The 18,361-nt window shown below is 25.7% G+C and overlaps 2 protein-coding genes across 4 annotated transcripts; one reads left to right on the forward strand and one right to left on the reverse strand.

The window, feature by feature from the left end:
• Window positions 1-762: 762 nt before the first annotated feature.
• On the reverse strand, window positions 763-14,849 carry LOC132938327 (phospholipase DDHD2-like). 3 transcript variants are annotated; one of them, XM_061005101.1, is made up of 14 exons: window positions 14,383-14,849; window positions 6,895-7,134; window positions 6,592-6,737; window positions 6,395-6,521; window positions 6,133-6,323; window positions 5,888-6,064; window positions 5,675-5,822; window positions 5,114-5,352; window positions 4,891-5,058; window positions 4,122-4,281; window positions 3,856-4,050; window positions 3,652-3,797; window positions 2,836-3,032; window positions 763-1,531 (listed from the first exon to the last, which is right to left on the reverse strand). In XM_061005101.1, the coding sequence occupies exons 1-14, from the start codon at window positions 14,465-14,467 to the stop codon at window positions 1,321-1,323; spliced, it is 2,430 nt and encodes an 809-aa protein (XP_060861084.1). In that variant the 5' UTR covers window positions 14,468-14,849; the 3' UTR covers window positions 763-1,320. The 3 variants fall into 3 exon arrangements, with proteins under 3 accessions (XP_060861084.1, XP_060861086.1, XP_060861085.1); XM_061005103.1 differs by lacking the exon at window positions 14,383-14,849 and adding an exon at window positions 10,059-10,194 and having other exon boundaries at window positions 768-1,531; XM_061005102.1 differs by lacking the exon at window positions 14,383-14,849 and adding an exon at window positions 9,982-10,114 and having other exon boundaries at window positions 768-1,531.
• LOC132938331 (uncharacterized) lies at window positions 7,307-14,467 on the forward strand. Its single transcript, XM_061005106.1, has 8 exons — window positions 7,307-7,505; window positions 8,995-9,200; window positions 9,266-9,389; window positions 11,867-12,077; window positions 13,222-13,366; window positions 13,439-13,565; window positions 13,837-14,013; window positions 14,207-14,467. Exons 1-8 carry the CDS (start codon window positions 7,322-7,324, stop codon window positions 14,338-14,340), a joined length of 1,308 nt encoding a protein of 435 aa, XP_060861089.1. The 5' UTR covers window positions 7,307-7,321; the 3' UTR covers window positions 14,341-14,467.
• Window positions 14,850-18,361: the final 3,512 nt, after the last annotated feature.

Here is an 18,361-nt window from a genome sequence, read left to right on the forward strand (position 1 = left end):
CAGTAAGGCTACTTACTTGTATCAATTTTTTGAATCAAAATTGTTTATAATTTCTGCTTATTTAAATATTTAAATTACTGAGTTGGAATGAAAATCTTAAATTCCAAAGGGTCAGTAGTATCACAAAAATGTTATTTTCCACCAACAACCACTCTTATATGTATACTTTTTAGTAATATAATAACCGTATTAATTTTACCCTTAAGTTCTTGAGGTACTTAGACAAGAAGATGATGGGATATCATTAAAGCTAGGTTTACATGAGACATGAATCACGAGAGTGAACCACGCTTTCGGCCCCACGACCCAAACGTGATAGAATCAAACAATGTTTGATTTTCAGTCATGAGATATGAACGAAGGTGGCGTGGCGTGGTTCACTCTCAAATTCACGCCCCATGTAAACGCAGCTTAAGAAAAGTTTATTGAAATATATTATAATAAAGTTAATCATGATTTCACCCAAATTGATGTTAAAATAATACTATATAAAGAATTTTCATGGAATATTACAAGAATATTTTTTGTATCCATACATGCTCATAATTTTGATATGCTTGATTTCTAGGGAGAAAAACACAAATTGGCAATAAAATGCTTGTTTTTTTAAATTAAGTTCTGATAGTTCTAATAGTTGTTTTAGGATACATGTTTTTACTGAACATTGATACAATTAAACATTTAAACTTTTTTATTTTTATAACATAAAAAATCAAAAACATTAGTACATTAGAACTATAAAGAATAGGAAGGCCCATGATTTTTTTGGCCAAAATGTTCACTTATTTAACAGACTAATTAATAAAATTGAATTTTATTTTTAAGTAAAAAGATATTATTGTTTCTGAAAAAAAAAAGAAACCCTTAAGTTTGGTGAGTTAGGTATACAAATGATATATATTAATAAAATTATAATACACGTGCATACAAATATAAGTTAACACATTGACTCTGAAAGCAATTATTCTTTAACATTTTTATAAAAATTCTGTAATGAAAAAAATCAAATTAAATAAACTAAATAATAACAATACAACATAATAACTTATAAGCCTAATATTGATTTGTGATTTGACAGTGATATAATAAAACATAATACCTAATAAGACGATACAATTATTTTTCAATTTTTATTAAATATGTTTATACGTTTTTAATATTGCTACCTAGTTTAAATACACTTAATAAACTAATAAATATCAAATATCACAGTAGAAATTAAAACACGTCCTATCAATTAATTAATTTTTTTACATAAAATATAACATTCCTAAAACTATTGTATAGATTATTTTTCCAATAACTGTAATAGTGTTATGCTTAACAGTTATCATCATAAAGTGATGATAATGATCCAAAAGACATGTTAAATCCTGGTGGCTCCTCAAATTGCATACTAGTTGGATAATTAGAATTTTCGCTATCGTGGATATCAAATGGTAGAATAGCATGTTGAATTTGATTATCAGGCGATACTCCAAGTATTGAATAAATTTCCTTCAATACTAACAAAATAGTGTCTTCAGATTCCCTACAAAAATAATAAATTATAAACTTTATAATAAAAAAAAGAATGAATATTCAATGCTACATAATTATGTCTTACATAGGGTCAAGTTTAAATATTTAAATATAGTCAACTTTCAATAATTTTAAGTTGGAGGGACCTCGAATTATCAAGTGTTTGAAATAACACGAAGAAAAAATAAATATTTTAATTATTTAGAGTTATGAAGAATGTATGTAATATTTTAATGTAATACTATTAATTTTGTGAGGTTTTTAAATTTATTATACTCCTAAGACTCCGTATAGATTTTTTTTAATTAGTTTCGATTAATTTTATTTAATGTTTATTGATTTATCCATTTAGATGCATCGGTGTAAATAGGTATAAGTATAAGTAAGTTTAAATATTAATTTTTAGTTAACAGAAAAGGTATTTTTGTTTGAAATATATTATAAATAATTAATAAATAGATAATTTATGTTTTTATATATTCAATTAAATAAGTACTTCATTATGTCTAATGTGTTCAGACAAACATACCTGGAAAATTCATAATTTTCATTGTTTTTAAAAAAAATTTTTTTTTTAAATTGGGCGAGCTAAAATTTATAGTATTAATGTTTATTTTGAACACTCAATCACAGACTACAGTGAAACAACTTCCAATAGTCAATAATTGAGTGAAAGTAATATTAAATTGTTACTTGTTGCAGAATTTTAGTGCTAAATTTTACTTTGAATTAATGAGTTACATCTAGTAACATCTGATTTACATATAAATACATTGTTTTTCTTTGAATTAATGGGAGATTCTCAGGGGACTTCTCCACTTATTTTGAATTATTGAAAGTCGACTATGTTGTTTATTTAAACTCTAAATAATTGTACAATGGACAGTTTGATAATACCTACAAAATGTTTAAATTGTTGTACTTAAACTTAATATACAATTAATTTATCAAATTAAATATACAGCGTCCCGCGAGGATTTACCCATTGGGATATCTCCTGAGATAATTAATATATCATAAAATATTTTTTTTTATTAGACCCACAGAGACAAGGATTACATGTTTTATTTTTTAATTAAATTTTTAGAAAAATTATTTTTATTTTTGAAACAATTAAAGATAGCTGCTATTTAATAACTAATAATAGTTTATTTATCTGAAAATGTTTATTTTTCAACATTTTATTTTCATTAATCATTTTTTTAGTTATAGGTAAAACGGCGAAAACCCGATTTTTATCCGGGGCGGCTAATGGGTATATCCTCACGGGACATTCTGTATTATTCTTGTCTTGATAAATAAACATTCACGTACCAATAACATAAATGACTGCCTACAGCAAATAAGTATTCATTAAAACTTTCAATTGGTGCCTCTTGTAGAACACAATCTATTCTATTTCCTTTGTTTAGAATACCAGGTTTATTATTAAGGTATTCAGACGCACTCTGAAACGCTTTTGAGGCACTTGTAGAATCTGCTTGTTGAGTTTGTGATTTCTGATCTAATTTCTTATGAAAATAATAAAAATAAAATATTTTTACTAATATAATAATAGATTACATATTAAGAAAGTATATAAATGATTATTAATCAAATATACAATATCAGACATTGAGTAGAAGTGTGTGTCAAGCAGCAGAGGCGTGTTTAGCAATTTTATGAAGTGACTGCTTTGTGTAAGAGTGGGGGTAGGTATCTTATTGATAGACTCATCTTAATGTACTTTTGTGAATTGGTTTTGGTGTTAGGGTTAGCCATCCACATTAACACAAGAACAATTAGTGGGTGGACAGTAGACACTAATTTTAAATAAAAGTTTCATAGAAAAAAAAGCTCACGCCACCACTGGAGTCAAGCAATGATAAAATAACTTAGTGCTAATAAATGTTAAACATATGTGTACAAACAGTTGTAATTTATAAATTATAAGTTATAAGCAGCTGTTTTTTTTAATTTAAAGAGATATCTTTAAGTATTTGAGATCTGTCAATGGGTATTAAAGATTAATTGAGTATTAAACTAAAAATGTTTGATTATAAGATACTGTTAATGCAATATTATAATAATAGAATTTTATATTCTTTATGAAACCAAAACTTATGCAAATTGAATAGTGAATATACTTACAATCCTAGGGTCGTATTCTATTGAACGACCTGAAGTTACTTTAGAAAACATAGCCAACTGATAAACAGTATTCCACGTATTTTTTACAGAATTTACAAGATGCGTCTTTAAAGCTGCTCCCACATGTGCCATAGTATCTTTTAGTTCTAAATATTATATAATGTTATAATATAAATATACCATAGTAAATTTATATATAATTACCTAAATGCATTCTTTTACGCCCTTTGTGATGTGGCACTTGGAAAGGAGGTATATTTTCAAAAGCAGCGTTAATTAATGGTTCAATACGGTAGGCAACTGGGTCATACGGGTGAAAAATATTGAGAAATCCGGGACAAGTTGGAAATTTGAAGTTTTCTCCTAAGCTTTCAATACCTCGCACTGTTACAAACATACCTGAATAATGGAATAAAAATAAATATTATTAATCAGATAGTTATGGTGTACTTAAATATTAAACAATTTACCAATGGGTGAGCCAAAACCAAAAAAGTAATCAAGTTCAAATTTTAGTTGTGGATACGTGATATATGGTTGTCCAGTACCAGCTTTTCCTAATGTTACATATGATGCACCACGGTTTAATTTAGGCTTTTGCATTTGAATAACTGATGCTACAGATGATTCCTGTTATAATAAAATAAAATATAAATAGTTAATTATTTAAGAATATATTATACTGCACGCTGAATTTAATGTTAGATTATTTACATATATTTTAGATTTTGAACAGAGCAGTAAATGTATTAATTTTACAATGTGTTTATTTATGTCTAATGACATTTTTTCTATTAGAAAATTCATCATTAAGTTCAAAGGTTTCTGGTAGCAAATTGGATAGTTAGTACTTTAGTAGTAATATTATTATTGAAATAATTGTTTGGTTACCAAAAAGTTAAGACAGTCTTGGTTCAGTATAATTTTTCATCGTATACAATGATTTATCATTGAATTCAAATAGCTAACACACCCATTGCAGTGACCTATTCAACAAAGAGATACACTCAACACCTACTGTACAACAAAGCAGTTACAACTACTTGATGGCTTTTTTAAAATTTATAATTTGTAATTTATAATGATTCAATATCATTTTTATACCACTATAATTATTTGAAATGTTTAATTTTAATAAAATTTATATTATCTTTCCTAAAAAAAAAAAAAACAGACAACACAAAGTACTAACCACCTTTATATCCAATAAATAATAATATATGTATATTACAAACTTACAGTTTGTTCTGTTGGACTTGGTGGTTGTTGATTACACAGTAAATCAAATGAAATTAAAGATCCAAGACTATGACCACCTATTGAAACATGTCCATTAAAATTTGGATTTCTTATTAGATATTGGCTATACATTCGATTCATTTCATTTCCAACAGCATTTATTATAGTCTGAAATTATAAACCTATTAATAAGTATAAAACATTTTTTTTTCAAATTAATCACTTGACAAAATGTGGGACTTGTATAAAATAAAACATCCAATATAGTGTCATTGCTAAAGTTCCTGAGACGTGGAATTGATGGCAATGTAATTCTTTTGAGCTTACAATCAATATCTTCACTATGCAGAGCTAAATGCCACGAAACAGGTAATACTTCAATTCTACCAATTTTTTCTGATTGACATGATGTTTTAAAATGTGACTGTGTTAACTGAAGAGCTAAACTTCGAAAATCATCCACTAAAAAAATCAATATACTGTTGTAAAATATATATTATCAATGTATGAATGTGTGGGTTCTCTTAAAAGTTTTTAAAGCCAATTTTCGATGAAGGCAACATATTCTGCAAGGATCACCCAATGCAGTTTTTTTTTTATTTAGACCACTCGCCTGTCAGATCCAAAAATTATGTGGGGAAACAGATTTGTGATGTCACACAACTCACACTTTTGCGGCACACAAATTCTGTCTCTATAAGGACCTGGCTCAAAATTGTAGTTCCTAGTTTACTTTTTGAGTTTAATTAATTTATATTTTTCTTAAGTAAAGAAAATGACATACCAACTTCATAAATTGGTCTCATTTTTAAATCACAGTAAGACCCAATTCCATGTACAATAAATAATAAATGATCCACTTTTGATGGTTCATCACTAGGAATTACAAATTCTTCAAACCCTCGTTTTACTATGCATTGTTTTAATGAAGACTGTAAATTATTTTTAAACATACAGCATTCTAAAACGATTGTTTTAATTTGTAATATTATTTTACTATATTTGCTGCTTGATCCATTTGATCCATTTGAGTTTCTTCACTATTGTTTAAAAGTGTTATAGATACTCCGTTGTGGATTATAGCTGTAGGACTATGAAAAACTACTTCTTCATAATTACCAACTGGAACTCTACGTCCCCATTCATTACTTTCCCAAGCTGCTTTGTATTCTTCCTAAGTATAATTAGTAATTATATTAATATCATATTTATTATGAGCAATAGTACTCTAATGTATATTACCTCTAGAAGAGTAGCTATGACTTCATCATAAGGAATAAAATTAGATCCGTTACTATTACGGAGAAACCAAGAACAACGACGTACATTAGTCGTGTTATCAGACCAATAAACTGGTTTACGAATTCTTTGATTTAAGTAAACATCAAATCTACTACCATCTGTTGCTATAACTGATTCATTACACTGATCATCTAAAATATGTTTAACATAAAAGCAACTTAAAATATTTTTATTTTAAATAATATATTGAGTATATTATTACTTAAAATAAAGGCTTGTTCAATAGCATCAGAGTCTTTTTGACTAAATGGCACCCATTTATTTTTATCAGCATACTTGCAATAAAACCAATGCCATTTTATAGGTTCGTATATGTATAGTAATAAATCCTATAAGTAATTATACTTCCAACATTATTATATATTCAATTAATAGTTATTTTAATCATCTATATTATACTTCTGATTGCGATTGCGATGAAGATATATTTACTGGAGCACTCATGGTTTTAAATGGTTTGTTTATAACCATGTTTGATGTTTCCGTAACTGTTGAATAATTTTGGTTGTTTGCAACATTACTAGTTGATGGTAGTTCAGAATTATCTGTAATAATTATTAAATTTATACAAAAATGTTGGTTATATTTTTATAATGTTGAAATACATTTTAAATTATAAAAACCATAATATTTTGATTGATCATTTGTAGTGTAAATGTATTATAATAATAATAATAATAATAACAATAATAATATAATAACCTATATGAGGTGTAGTGACGATATGTTGAATATTTCCCAATGTTCCCCTTGGTGGTACAATATGAGAATTATATTCATCAAGATTAGAAAATCCACAACTACTATTTAAATGTTGTTTAAGTTTTTCACCTGCAGTTCTTAAACATTGGGATTGGGATTCTTCCAAATTCACTTCACTAATATTTTGTTGTAATAGAGAAAGAGTTAAAGATTCTTGGAATTGGTTAGCAGTATTCTTATCTGAAATCAAACAAAAATATTTGGTTAATTTTTATGAGGAAAGATACATATTAGATAATTATAGTCTATAGGAAACCTATCCTTAATAGATAAATATTTGACACAGATAACAATTAATAGAAATGTTATATAAGCAAAAATAAGTCTAAATAATCTTCAATAGCTATTGATCCTGTACTGTATCATCATGCATTTATTTAACTTGTTCTTACTATATTGTATAGTTCCGTGTATTATCGCTAATGATATTACAATCTTAACAGATTGGAAAAAAACAACTTTACAATGTATGAATAACTTTTTTGAAAATACAGGATATTTGACAAGAAATGATACTAATGTGACTATATATGGACTAGATGAAAAAGAAGGTATGTATATTCTATATTAAGCTATATTTAAAAACAATAAATTAAGTTATTGGAATAATACATAATAACTGTTTTTACATTTTACCTGAACATAAAAATAGAAAAGAATATTAGACACTAAAAATTATTATTATTACTTATTATTTGTGCCAGGATTTGGGATTCATAGTGATTGTATATCATTATTGGATACTTGGATATACTAAAACATAGTAGAGAAATTTGTAAACAAAAACCTGAGGCCATATCACTATATGTAAAATTATTAGGGAGAGGGGGTCCAAAAAGTATTATAATATTATTCTTCACTTAATACCTTAAGATTTTAACTTTTTTCTAACTACCTATGTTAAAATTAAATAGTTAAGCTGTTGGTATACCTACAATATTTTATTTATAAAAAAGTTTTTTTTTAGATTTGCTCGTGTTATTCATGAATAAATTTACAAAAATGAATTTATTAAAAATGGTATTCCCTTAATTGTCCATAGTGGCATAACTTGGGGTGAACATTTAGGCAGAACACAAGTATTTATAACCTATGTCTAAAAGTATAATAGAGGAGATGACTTCTGATTATCTCTCAAATAATTAACAAATAATAATAAATTAATACATGTTAACACTAAATAGCAGTCCTTGAAGTTTAATAGAATTGTAAAATTATTAAAAATATACATAGGTAGAAGTTATCCATAATAATATAATGTGTACCTATACAATATAAATATTTTTAATTACTAATTAGTTAATACATAAAACGCTTACAACAAATAATATTCAAGCATAATGATTTAAAAAAATTAATTTATGTGTTTTAATATACAATAAATAGTTTCTTAAATATATTTGTCCACGTAATAAAATGTCAGGATTGGCCCTCTCCCCAGTATAGATTACTACACCTATGTTAGTAAATAATAATTGTCATACTATAAAAAAAAAATTATAACTTTTATTACAATTTATTCACAGAAAGTTATACCTATTGGATATTGGCTATCAGATATCAGTCATTTAGTCTCAAATATAAAGTTTGGATTGACCTCAGGAAAAATATTTTTTTAAAGCATTTTTAATAAATTATTTATTAGAATACCTATTATATACAAACCAGTTTCTAAGGAAAAAAACCTATTATTTGATTAATATAATATTAACACACAGACTCCTAACATAAAATACAATTTGGGAAATAATTATCATTAACAAGAATTACAAATTAACTATAAGTTAGAATAATGTAATTAAAACAATTATAAGTAAATATTTAAACTTTTAAATTTGAATTACAACTATTTATATTGCTCTGACTTTTTGTATGAGTCATTGTTTATTTTTTATGACACAACTCATATCCTGTAAACTTGTGCACCTTTCATCCAATAAAATGTATTAGATAGCATAAAAACTAATAAGCAATCGATAACTTCCTGGATATATTTTATGTAAAACTCTTTTACTCAATGGTTGTATTTCCTGTTTACAGAGAGTATGGTTCATAATATAGTTCTGAGAAATTTTAACGAATTGATGTCTGAGTACCATAAAACTGATTATCTACTTCAAGAACAAAGTCAAAAGTATTATTCTAGATTAATAGATGTTCTGAATACTTCAAAGAATCAATTTTTATTGTTTGGTGAAAAATCAATGTTTATTGATGAAGATTTTTTTCTACAAAACCATACAAATGTAGCTTCAGCATAATACAACGGTAATTGTTAAAATACATCTATATTAATAAATATTTATTTCAGGTAGAAATTGTATGGTGTAAAAATGGTGAATGTGAAAATTGTAAAGAAAAAATGCCTAAACCATTAGCAATCGTGAATCAAGTTTCAGAAATTAAAACCAATGATGATCAAAATCAATCAAAAAGTAATTTAAACTAATAAAAAAATTTAAAATAACATTATTAGTAAAAAATAGAGAAATTACAAACATTTTATGCTTGAAAGTATATAAGTTAGATAAGCAAATGAATTAATCATTATTATTAGTAATTCTACATTAGTTTTCTATATATTACCCAATGGCCAGTGCCGCCGCAGGTTTAAACAATAAAAAAAAAAATTTGCTATATATATTATAATGTTATCTCAGTAAAAAACACAAATTATTGACCTTTAAAATGCGATAGTGTTCACACATAGTTCCACAACATAGTATTAAGAGTTGCCATAATAACTGTTATGTAAGGTGTAATGCGTTTATTATTTTATAGTTTATTTAAAATATAAAGTATTAATCATTTTTTTAATGATGTATATAAATTGGTTTTTAAAAAACTAGAAATAGTAAAGATGAATTATTAAATAATGCATTAATTGAAATTTATTAAATTAATGTTTTATAATATTTGATAAAGATGAAAATAATATAAAATTGTTTGTTATTTGAACATGGAATATCCCTTAAATTCAGTTTAAACAAGATTATTTTTATGATAAATTATAATACTGAAACTCACCAAAAAGGATGCTATGTAATACAGATGAAACTTTAGATAATGAAAGTGATCAATTTAGTGTTATAAATATTACATACCTTATATTTAATAAGGAACATGATGTTGAAAACATAACTGGTAGACTGATATAATTAATAAATAAAATTGATCTTAAATAACAAACAGCAATAAGTATTTGTTTTGAAAATATTTTTATCATGGGTGATTAATTATATAAATATGATGGTTGATGATGTAGAAGAGTATAAGACAATAGCCTTGACCAATATGTGCGTATGAAATTTTCATTAAATGACGTTACTATGAACCAAACTAATAGGTAAACAATTAAATAATAATAATATCTACGTATTAGTTACTCGTTCATAAACACTGGTATCTCTTAAGTTGACGTAATAACTTAGAAATTACATATTCAAACATTGAACAACAAGAATTGTTTGATAATTATATTATACTAGTACACCTACTAGTTAGTTACAGCTGGTGTTTAAATACATTTTTATAAATTATATCAATACAATGTGATTCTTTTACAGTTTGCTCTCATTTTATCGAAAAGTATTACATTTTTTGAAAATATTTAAATCATAACTTTAATCTATTAAAAAACGTTAAAAAAAGAAAATTTTATTGCTGTAATTGTTGTTTTTTACTTTTTTGAATAACAGTATACATTTTATATTCTGGGCTGAGCGATGAATGTATGGATTTTACAACAATGTCGTAGAAATGAGTTATTTTTCAACTTTAAAAATCTTTTCTGATAGAGAAGTGATTCTAGTCAAAAACCGGACATTTTTACGCTAAATCAGTGTTGTACAAAATTGATTTTCTTATTTAGTTGTAATTCATGTACGTAATTTGTTTATATTAACATACTCATGGTATAATTTGACTAAATGTTGTCTAATATTTTGACTCTGAGCTATTTATTTATAGACATTTGAAATTTACTATTTTTTTTTTTAAATGTATTCTATAAATGTTGATAATAATTATTAATAACTATAACTGTTTATACTGAAATTTCAAAAAAAAGTCTAGCGTAAAAAGACACATTAAAACCCATACATTTTGTATGAGTGGTTGAATATTCACACGGAAAAAAAACGATTTCTCTTCAAACAATGTTCGATCTTTAGTAGTAATCTAAAAATAATAATGGTAGAATCTTAAAACATTCTAGTACATATCACAAAAATTATCATTACTTTGAATTACTTTAATTTCTAAGTACAAAGAAATTTAAAAACCATTTTAACTGATTTTAAGCTATTTATAAGCATATTATGAAAATTTCAAAAAAATTTTAGTTAATAAAAAATGGCATCTTGCTAATGTTTAACATACAAATAATTACGATTTGTTGTTCCAAGTTTTTTCTTATTTTCTTAAATCAGTGATGTATTTACAACTTAGATCATATTAAAGTATAAATCTATATTTAACCTAACCTAGTGATGACAATATAATGGGACAAGCTTCGTAGTCTAACGAGAGATAGAGAAGAATCAAGTAGAATGTGCAAGTCGCCTACAAATACAAAAGTGAATACTGAATATAGAATAAAAAGACATTGAAATGTTCACTTTTTTTTTACGATATTTAAATTTTTAAGCAAGTAATGAACCTCATTATGAACAATTGTACGTTTTCCTAACACAATTAAAAATTTAAACATCATAAAAATCCAATAAAAAAATACAGATTATGTTCTAATATTTAAATTTGATAATAGGTCAATTCACTATAAAATTTAAGCTAACTAGTAAAATTGGAGCTGCTGAACGTACATTTTTGTATTTTATTTGTTAGTTAGACGGTGACAATTAACATGCGAATAAGACGTCCTCTAAATGTTATTAATTATCATATTTTATAGATAAAGCTTCTGATAAATCATGGTCAGATGAAATGATAGATGGAGCTAAAAGTTTTAGACTGGAACTGTCTCCTTATTCTGTTTTATCAGGGGCTTCAGGAGAAACAGTTAAGTTATATTTCAGAGTTATTAATACAAATTGGACACCTATGGAATACAATTTTAATTGCTATGATCAAATGGGTCTTATAAGATCAGTTTTACCTACAAGGTAAGTGTTATATTTATATTTATTATAATAATATAATAGGATAGTTGATATAATAACATTGATGTAAAATAAAAAAGGTGGGTAAGTGGATGTTGCTCTGCTGTACAGTAGGTTACAAGTGGGTCACTCTAATGGATGGTGTTAAATTTGAATTCAATAATATAATATCATTGTATAAGAAAAACATTCTGAGCGAAAACGGTCAGTCAGCCTATGATATTACCAAGTATATTTAATGATATTATTGAAAATAAAGTAATTTATATATTTACATATTTACGTGGAACCTTGTTTTAAATTTTCAATCCTTAGCTATAAAAGTTGAACATTTTATAAATTTTTAGCAACAAAATAATTATTAAATTTTAAATTTGATACATTTTGTCAAAATTTGAACTTTAAAAGCTTTTAAAAAAAACTGTGCCTATGTATTTTTAATATTTTTCAACTGCTATTATAGCAATATATCAGGAGCAACATCCAATTACCCAATTTTTTTTTTTTTTTTATCCTGTAAACAAAATTTTTACCAGAATGAGTGCTTTGATTTCAACATATAGTATCTTATCTTTTAGCAAATTGGATCAAGATGGTACTTTAGGAAGCCAGGAAGGTCATTTTTTAATTTTCTCAATAGTCTTTTTAACGACACGGGAAAAACCACCAAAATACCTTATTGCTAAGCTATTATTTTTCTAACGCTTTGTTTATCACCATAAAAACGAATAAAATTTTTAATTAACTGTTTAAAATGTTTACACTGATCATCCGCTTAAAATCTTTTTTATCAAATGCATTCAAATCTTTGCATTCAAAACAAATACTGTAATAATTCACTATCCTGTCCGAGGACCAAACGGGCGATGGACAAACTACCAACACTGTTGACATACTCCACCCTGATGCACTTACCCGCTTTTTGTAATTTAAATTTATCATTTTTACATTGCGTTTATGATTTTTTTAATAATAATTTTAACAAAATTACTATTGTAAACAATTTTTATTACAATGTAATATTTAAGATACATTTTAAAATTGTAGTTGTTAACAAAATATCTTTAGTTTATTATATATAGTTAACACATTAATTATAAATTATCTTTTATTTGTTTTATACTTGAAATGTGTTTTAATATTTTAGTATAATACTACCTCCAAATAGTCCATTTGATGTGATGGTAGTTTTGGAGGTAATAGGACCAGAAGGATCAACTGATCAAATTACATTTTCTGTTCTTCATCCAGAATTTGAAACTATAAAAGTTAATTTTTACATTGGAAAACTAGTAAGATCTAGTATATACCTACATTTTCATTAACTATTGAATAATGAATATAATATATTATCATATTTTCAGACAGGAGATACTACACGTCCTACAATAGATTATATATTTAATGGGGATTGTCGATTTGCAGATACTCCACATACTTGTGCATCAGAAAAATGGAATGTTGAAGTAACTATTCAAGATGAAAATTCAGGTGAATGTTTAAAAAATAATTAAGAAAATTTAATTTTATATCATGCTTTTATAATCCATTATAGAATATAAATTTTTTTTATTATTTTTAAAAGCTAATGTTAAAAAAATCTGTAGATCCTTACTTATTCTAAATAACAATATCAAATTAACAAAAAAAGTTAAGTAAGTTACGTCATGTAAGTCTTATAGAAGAAGCATTTTATAAACAATTTGATATTACAATGATTAATTTTATATTAATGTTTTAAAATGAACTGTTTTTATTTTAGGATTAGCTATGATATCATCAATACCAAATAATTTACGGTTCCGTAGTGAGTTTAGTATCGGAACTAAAGAACCAGTAATAGCATATTATACAGCAACATGTTGTTTTCCAAAATTTGAAATCATTGCCACAGACCTACGAGGAAATACGCAAAAAAAAACAATAGATGCAGAAAAACGTAAATATAATAATAATTATAATAATACTAAGTTTATACATTCAATAGGTTTGACCTATTACTTGCTATTGATTTTAACTTAAACAGTTAGAAATTAGTACCTAATGACAAAGTGGTAGCTTTTTGTAACAAATTTTTCTGAGACTGAAACTTATACAATATAATTTACCTGCCCTACTTTTTTGTGTTGCAGAATACTTAAATTTTGCAGAAATTTCGTTAATAGTTCTATCAGCAATAGTTTTATTGCTTCTAATTTCACTTTTAATTTGGAGTATTATAAGATGTCAACGAAGAAAAAGAAGTCGTGATTTTTTATCAAGATAAAATACATATAAATAATTAATGGTATGTACATAAAATATTTACCTGTGGTATTAATTTGGGAATGTGAATTTTCTTTTATAATATTACTGGATGAAGTGTCCTCTTTATTTTCAGTTATGTCAGACATTTTTTTTAAATTGTGTTGTATTATATTAATTTAAATAAAATTGTACATCTGATAAAAACTCTTGTTATTAAAATTTGAACTATAAGACACACTGACACAGTCTATGAAATAACTAATAAGTATAGAAATAATTGTACGTTTCTGAAGGAAACTAGGTACAAAATAGTATTTCTGTATTTTTAAAGTAGTAGGTAGTTAATTGTCTAGTTACTAGTACGTAATGACTAATGACTAATACTAATGTCGAATGAGTAAATGAATTATGAACTTGTGAATAATCTATTCATTATTATTATTATCGTGATTAACTAGTGAGTAATGATCAATCTTTATCTAGTTCGTGTTACCATTTATTTATTTTTATTCTGTGGTGTTAATAATACTTGTTACAAAGTAAAAACACTCAAATGATTAATGATAACAATAAAAAAAAAACCCAATGTAATCTATGCGATTATAATATCTATTCTGTGATTATAGTTGCAATATTAATTTTTTACAGCATCCATCCTTCGATAGTGCAATTTTATCTTATCATATCATACCATATCTTATCATACAATGTTCAATGTTAATCATGAACTAAGATAGATATCTTAGTTCATGATGTTAATTATGTTTTTACTTTTTATCATAATACAATAGACAAATCGTAGACCTTATATTAGTTACTATAATAGTGCTAATACTATAATAGTAGTATAAGGTCTATGCTTAAAATAGACTTTATATCTTATAGTTTTAGTAATGTGATCCAGTGATTCACTTAATCTCAGAAAACCGCGGGAAATACTCATATAACTTATCCATACACGTCCTATATCCACGAACAGCAGGTTTAACCTCCCCCCCCCCCTAATTGACATTTCCCCTAATAAAATACATATTATTTAGGTATATAGGTATATACTTAGCCACTGTCCACGAGGGCTAGAGACATTTTTTTTAGAAATTATCTTAAATCATGGCGTGTATTAAAATAAAAAAAAGGTGGATAAGTGGATGTCGCTCTGCTGTACGGTAGGTTACAAGTGGGTCACTGTAATGGATGGTGTTAAATTTGAATTCAATGATATAATATCATTGTATAAGAAAAACGATTCTGAGCGAAAACGGTCAGTCAGCCTATGATTTTACCAAGTATATTTGATGATATTATTGTGAATAAAGTAATTTATATATAACCTATTTACTCAGAGCCTTGTTTTAAATTTTCAATCTTTAGCCATAAAAGTTAAGCATTTTATACATTTTTAACCACAAAATAATTAATAAATTATAAATTTGATAAATGTTGTCAAAATTTGAACTTTAAATGCTTATAAATAAAAATTGAGCCTATGTATTTTTAATATTTTTTAACTGCTATTAGAACGATATATCAGCAGCCTTATATTACATTTTCACGCTTTTTTACCCAACAAATAAAAATTTATTGATATTTATAGAAAAAAAAACTAAAAAAATTGAAAACTGACAATGTCCGTAAACAGCTCAAAAAGAGTCAAAATATTTTCAACATTTTATGGTGTATAGAAAATGCTAATATGAACATTCAGTGAAATTTTCAAGTATCTACAGTCATTCGATTTTTAATTACAATAAAATAAGAAAACTGTTACATGAGAAATCGAGTAAATATCAAATGTTGTAAAAATATAAATTTCAGACGCTCATAAAAATTTAATTTAAGTTTCTTCTAGACATTTTTTTTTTGATAAAGGTAGACAAACTTATGAGTAATCTTATATTACATTTTCAAATCTTAGATTTAAAAAGAAAAATTTTTATGAATTCTCAACTCAAAATAATTTGCTATTTTTCGTGATTTTTCCGTATTTTGTCAAAATTTGAACTTTAAATGCTTATAATTAAGAACTGTGACTAAGGATTTTTAATTTTTTTCATCTGCCTTTGAAACAATAACCTAGGAGCCTTCAATTAAATTTTCAAGCTTTTTTAATCAACAGATAAAATTTTATTGATATTTATAGAAAAAAAAACTAAAAAAATTGAAAACTGACAATGGCCGTAAACAGCTCAAAAAGAGTCAAAATATTTTGTAAATTTTATGGTGTATAGAAAATGCTAATATAAACATTCAGTCAAAATTTCATGTCCCTACGGTCATTTGTTTTAGAGTTACACCAAAAACCAAAATCGATTTTCTCGAAAACAGATTTTGCGTAAAAATTCCCGTTTTTCCTTAATTTTTCTTTTGTTTTTCACGTCGCTTGTGAAAACTACTGGGAAATTTTTACTTTTGACCCCCCAAAGTACCAACTAGATTCACTTTCCTATCAGAAAAGTTACTATTGAAGAAAATCCAAGCACTTTTACTGTCCTAAAAGGTGATGACAGACACAAAAATAAAAAAAAAAATAAAAAAAAAAAACACACATCATTGTAGAATCAATACATTCATCGCTTCGCTCAGAATCTAAAAGACACGAAGTAGGCCTGCTATACCGATTGTCTCATCGCTATTGCATTCCACAATCAACTTTTTTCATAGGTGCAATATTTTTGTGGTAAAACAATTTAAATCGATGTATTATTATTTATTGTACAATTTAATATTGTTAAATACAATTTTCTAAAAATTACATTGATAGTAATAGTTAATAATTGATAAAAACATACAAATTAAAATGTTAATATGTAATAGTAGGATATTGAAAAATTAATAATCAATAATAATTAAAATAAGAATGTTGACATATTGTTACAATATTGATGACATTTTCACTGAATGTTTATATTAGCAATTTCTCTGCACCATAATATTTTTGAAATATTGTGACTCTTTTTGAATATACTAATATATTTAATCTTGTTATAGGTAACTACTAACTACTAATAAACTGTATTATGCACAATGCTATTTTTTTGCCTGCCATATTGCAGTATAGCTAGGTACCTATATAATGGCTATAAATTATTATAATAATATTATGTAATGTGTTCTTAAATCCTAATAATATTAACCATCATAATTAATAAACGTTAATATATCTAGAATAAAATGATAGATTACCTATTGATTAAGTATAATGTATTTAATGTATGGTACAATTATTTATTATACATAGGTAATGATTAATGATCACCACGGTCCATGGTTAAAACTTAAAATATAATTATAGGTATGTCAGCAAACAAATGCGTCACCTTGACAATAGCTAACGTCACGCAACAAGGTACAAGTCCCGAAAGAAACATATTTACCTTATTGGTATTTTTATGTTTTATCAGATATGTACCTACGTTTAGGATAAGTTTTTTTTAATTAAGTTTTGCTGACATTACTTTTATTACCTACTATTATTTATGACATGAATACGATTTATACAGCGGTGTACGCAAGGGCAAAGTTCTGACCCCCCCCCCCTGAAATGTCGTCCTTTTACAAAAAAAATCTTATTTACCACCATTTCAATACACAGAGTCGATCAATTGTTGGTCATTTATAATAAATATAAAATAAATTGTTAAATATGACAAAGACGTCGATAATCATAGTTTCAGTTTTTTTTTGCTGATTTAGAACATTGCTAAACGTCTGCCATAATCATCGTATATCATCATATATCATCGTCCATTTATTTTAACCACGTTTATTACGACCAGAAGAGGCTCTATAGATGACCAGGTGTCCAGGTTAAACACTCGAGTGTTCTAAATGCAGATTAAATTTGAGACTAACTATAATTTTTTATCACCAATTACCTATATAAAAATTGTTTAGCAAAAAATAATATAAATTATTTACTTGCAGGTAAAACCCTAACCGAACTAAAATCCTGCGTACGCTACTGGATTTATATGTAGGTAATACAAAAAAAAAATAAAAATATTAATAATTAATAACTACCTGGTTACTGCGGAGTATGA

This window comes from Metopolophium dirhodum, chromosome 2, assembly GCF_019925205.1.
Source record: "Metopolophium dirhodum isolate CAU chromosome 2, ASM1992520v1, whole genome shotgun sequence".
Taxonomy (NCBI): Eukaryota; Metazoa; Arthropoda; class Insecta; order Hemiptera; family Aphididae; genus Metopolophium; species Metopolophium dirhodum.

Bases quoted from the DNA above. Each gene is read 5' to 3' on its own strand.
- LOC132938331 (XM_061005106.1), top strand. From the start codon at position 7,322: ATGCATTTATTTAACTTGTTCTTACTATATTGTATAGTTCCGTGTATT. The intron at 13,367-13,438 runs GTAAGATCTAGT...TCATATTTTCAG, and splicing joins ATTTTTACATTGGAAAACTA to ACAGGAGATACTACACGTCC. The intron at 13,566-13,836 runs GTGAATGTTTAA...TTTTTATTTTAG, and splicing joins TATTCAAGATGAAAATTCAG to GATTAGCTATGATATCATCA.
- LOC132938327 (XM_061005101.1), bottom strand. From the start codon at position 14,467: ATGTCTGACATAACTGAAAATAAAGAGGACACTTCATCCAGTAATATT. The intron at 6,065-6,132 runs GTAATATACATT...AATTATACTTAG, and splicing joins TCATAGCTACTCTTCTAGAG to GAAGAATACAAAGCAGCTTG. The intron at 5,059-5,113 runs GTGATTAATTTG...TTATAATTTCAG, and splicing joins CAAGTCCCACATTTTGTCAA to ACTATAATAAATGCTGTTGG.